The sequence below is a fragment of the Clinocottus analis genome, unplaced genomic scaffold (genome assembly GCF_023055335.1).
Source record: "Clinocottus analis isolate CAN_PGR_092001 unplaced genomic scaffold, fCliAna1.0.p SCAF_1, whole genome shotgun sequence".
Classification (NCBI taxonomy): Eukaryota; Metazoa; Chordata; class Actinopteri; order Perciformes; family Cottidae; genus Clinocottus; species Clinocottus analis.
This window is the reverse complement of record NW_027175820.1, coordinates 6805001-6807500: the sequence shown is the minus strand read 5'-3', so window position 1 is coordinate 6807500 and position 2500 is coordinate 6805001. Positions and strand designations below refer to the sequence as shown.

The following is a 2500-nucleotide window of genomic DNA, read 5'->3' as shown; positions in this document are numbered from 1 at the left end:
CGTTGATTCTTAAGACCATAGTCGGCTTCTTCCAACACATTTTATTACTAGAATCAGAACCATTTATTTGCCAGAAATGTTACACATGCGAAGAATTTGTCTTGGTGGATGGTGCATACATTAGACAAACAACAACAATAAACACAGTGCAATAGAAACATAATCAATCTACTTTAATATTATACAATTTTAACGACAAACAGGTGTACTTTTGGTCACATGACATCTGTTGCACTTCTGTCCATCCTGATAGAGGATCCTCCACTGTTTCTCTCCAGAAGGGTTTTTCCCTTTTTATCCCCTTAAAGGTTTTTTTTGGGGGGGAGGGGGGGTTCTTAGGGTGACAGGTCATGGAATGTTTTATGTGTAGACTGTAATGCTCTGAAGAAAGTTTGTGCTTTTAGGTAATACAAAATAAATGTAATTGAATATTTCCATAATGTCTGAATGTTGGTCATAAAACATGGCCGCCTTGACACTAAGTATTGATTCAAACAGTTAAAACAAACTCCTGAAGACTTTTCTTCATTTTTTTCACGTAGATGGTTGTTAGTCCTGAGAAGACTTTCTGGTCCGCTCGTTGACGAGAGTTTCTTTTGCCCCCACAGGTCAAAGGTCGACCAGATGAAGGAAATCGTCACAGGAAACCCGACGGTCATCAAGATGGTGGTGAGCTTCCACCGCGGTGCGCGGGGGCAGAACGCGCTGCGGCAGATTCTGGCTCCTGTCGTCAAGGAGATCATGGACGACAAGACGCTGAACATCAAGACTGACCCGGTGGACATCTACAAGAGCTGGGTCAACCAGATGGAGACGCAGACCGGGGAAGCCAGGTAGGCGGGGCTTAGAGAATACTGTAAACACATCACTTATTGTAGGAGGCTTAGTGGTTGATACTCTTATTGAGTACCATTTGGATCAGTTATATTATATTAGATATTTAATCTCTTAAACAGCTAGAGTTTGGAGAGAGAGTTTTGGAAAGGGTCAGATTGCATAATGCAGCACTACAGAAAAGTACTGTTAACAACGTAATAACGCAGTTATCATCATCAGCGTTAATTATTTGAAAATGCGTTAACTGTTATTTGCATTGGGAGGATCTTATTACTGCTGCACATAGGTGCTGCACTTTAAATCTCTACCAGATGGTGTAATTTTGACCTGGGCGTCTTTCGGCTCTTTCAGTCCGGCCCACGTGAGGCCAATCAAAAATCAAAAATAAATAAGATGCACGCCATAAATGCGATACAAAGACACAGCTTTTACTTTGAAGTAGATTTATGTATGCGTGCGCGCTTCCGTAGCCTCACCAACAGGCAGTGTTGACGACTTGCTGACTAGAGCCTAACGTGAAGGCACACATTTTTCTGTAGTTTTTCTGTAGTTTCAGCGAGCAGCGGTGCTGCCTGGGTCGCTCCGCCTACGCAAAGCTCCTGACCCCACGGTCTGATCCACTATGGCTGTGCACTTTAAGTTAGTATCACTTCTGGATCCTTACTCTTCTCTCAAAGAGGCGAATTTTCCTCACATCAGAAGATGTTCAGTGCACTTGTTCAAGCCAACACAGGCTTGACTTTTCTCACTGAGGAAGAAAAACTGAACTGAACTGGAAAACATCAAACGCACTTATTGCTTTTGTATAAAGTTAATCAACATACATCTTTAAGGTAAGCAACAAACTGAACATGTGCAAAAGAAGGAGTGGCTTGTCCCAAACAGGGACCCTTACTACTGAACACAGTTTATGTTGTTCCCTGATAAAATACAAATGTTGCAATACACTAGTTTTTACTTCATTATTAAATTTGGCGCATATATATATATTAGGGCTGGGCAAGTTAACGCGTTATTATAGTGTTAACTTTTCAATTGATTAACGGCGTTAATTATTTGATCATGCGTTAAGTTTTTTGGGGGGGGGGGGGGGCTTTTACTTTGAAGGCGATTAATTTAGGTCCGCCCTCGCGCTTCGGTAGCATTACCGGACTATTTGCCGACTTGAGCCCGACGTAAAAGCACGTATTGTTCTGTAGTTTCTGTCCTCAACGAGCATCGCGCGAGCAACTCGCTCGATTCAGAGGCGCTCAGTCTACCGGCAGCCTCACACTGCAAGCTCTCAGCATCACCGGATTGAGCATGACTCGAGCATGCGCAAAGCTGCCGCTGATACCTGTCAGCTGTCCTCCATATCTCCACCTCATTCAACCAAGCCAACACAGACTGGACTTTTCTCACAGAGGAAGAAAAACTAAACTGAAAACATGAAAAGCACGTATTGCTTTTGTATAAAGTGAATCAATTGCTGGTCTTTAACATACATCTTTAAAGGTAAGCAACAGACTGAACATGGACCAAAGAAGGAGTGGCTTGTCCCTCACAGGCACCCTTACTACTGAACAGTACCTGTTCAGAAAAAATAAATTAAAAAAGATTTGTAAACTATATATGTATGGATGTTAACTTGCTGTTGCTCCAGAGTGCTGTTATATTGTTCTGA

The 2500-nt window shown here is 42.4% G+C and overlaps 1 protein-coding gene across 1 annotated transcript in view; it reads left to right on the top strand.

The window, feature by feature from the left end:
- The window catches only part of iqgap1 (IQ motif containing GTPase activating protein 1), a 68274-nt gene that overhangs the window by 51112 nt on the left and 14662 nt on the right, over positions 1-2500 (top strand). The window contains exon 26 of the mRNA XM_068578514.1: positions 609-833. Within this exon, the coding sequence (XP_068434615.1) occupies positions 609-833 (225 nt within the window). The remainder of the gene's footprint in view (positions 1-608; positions 834-2500) is intronic.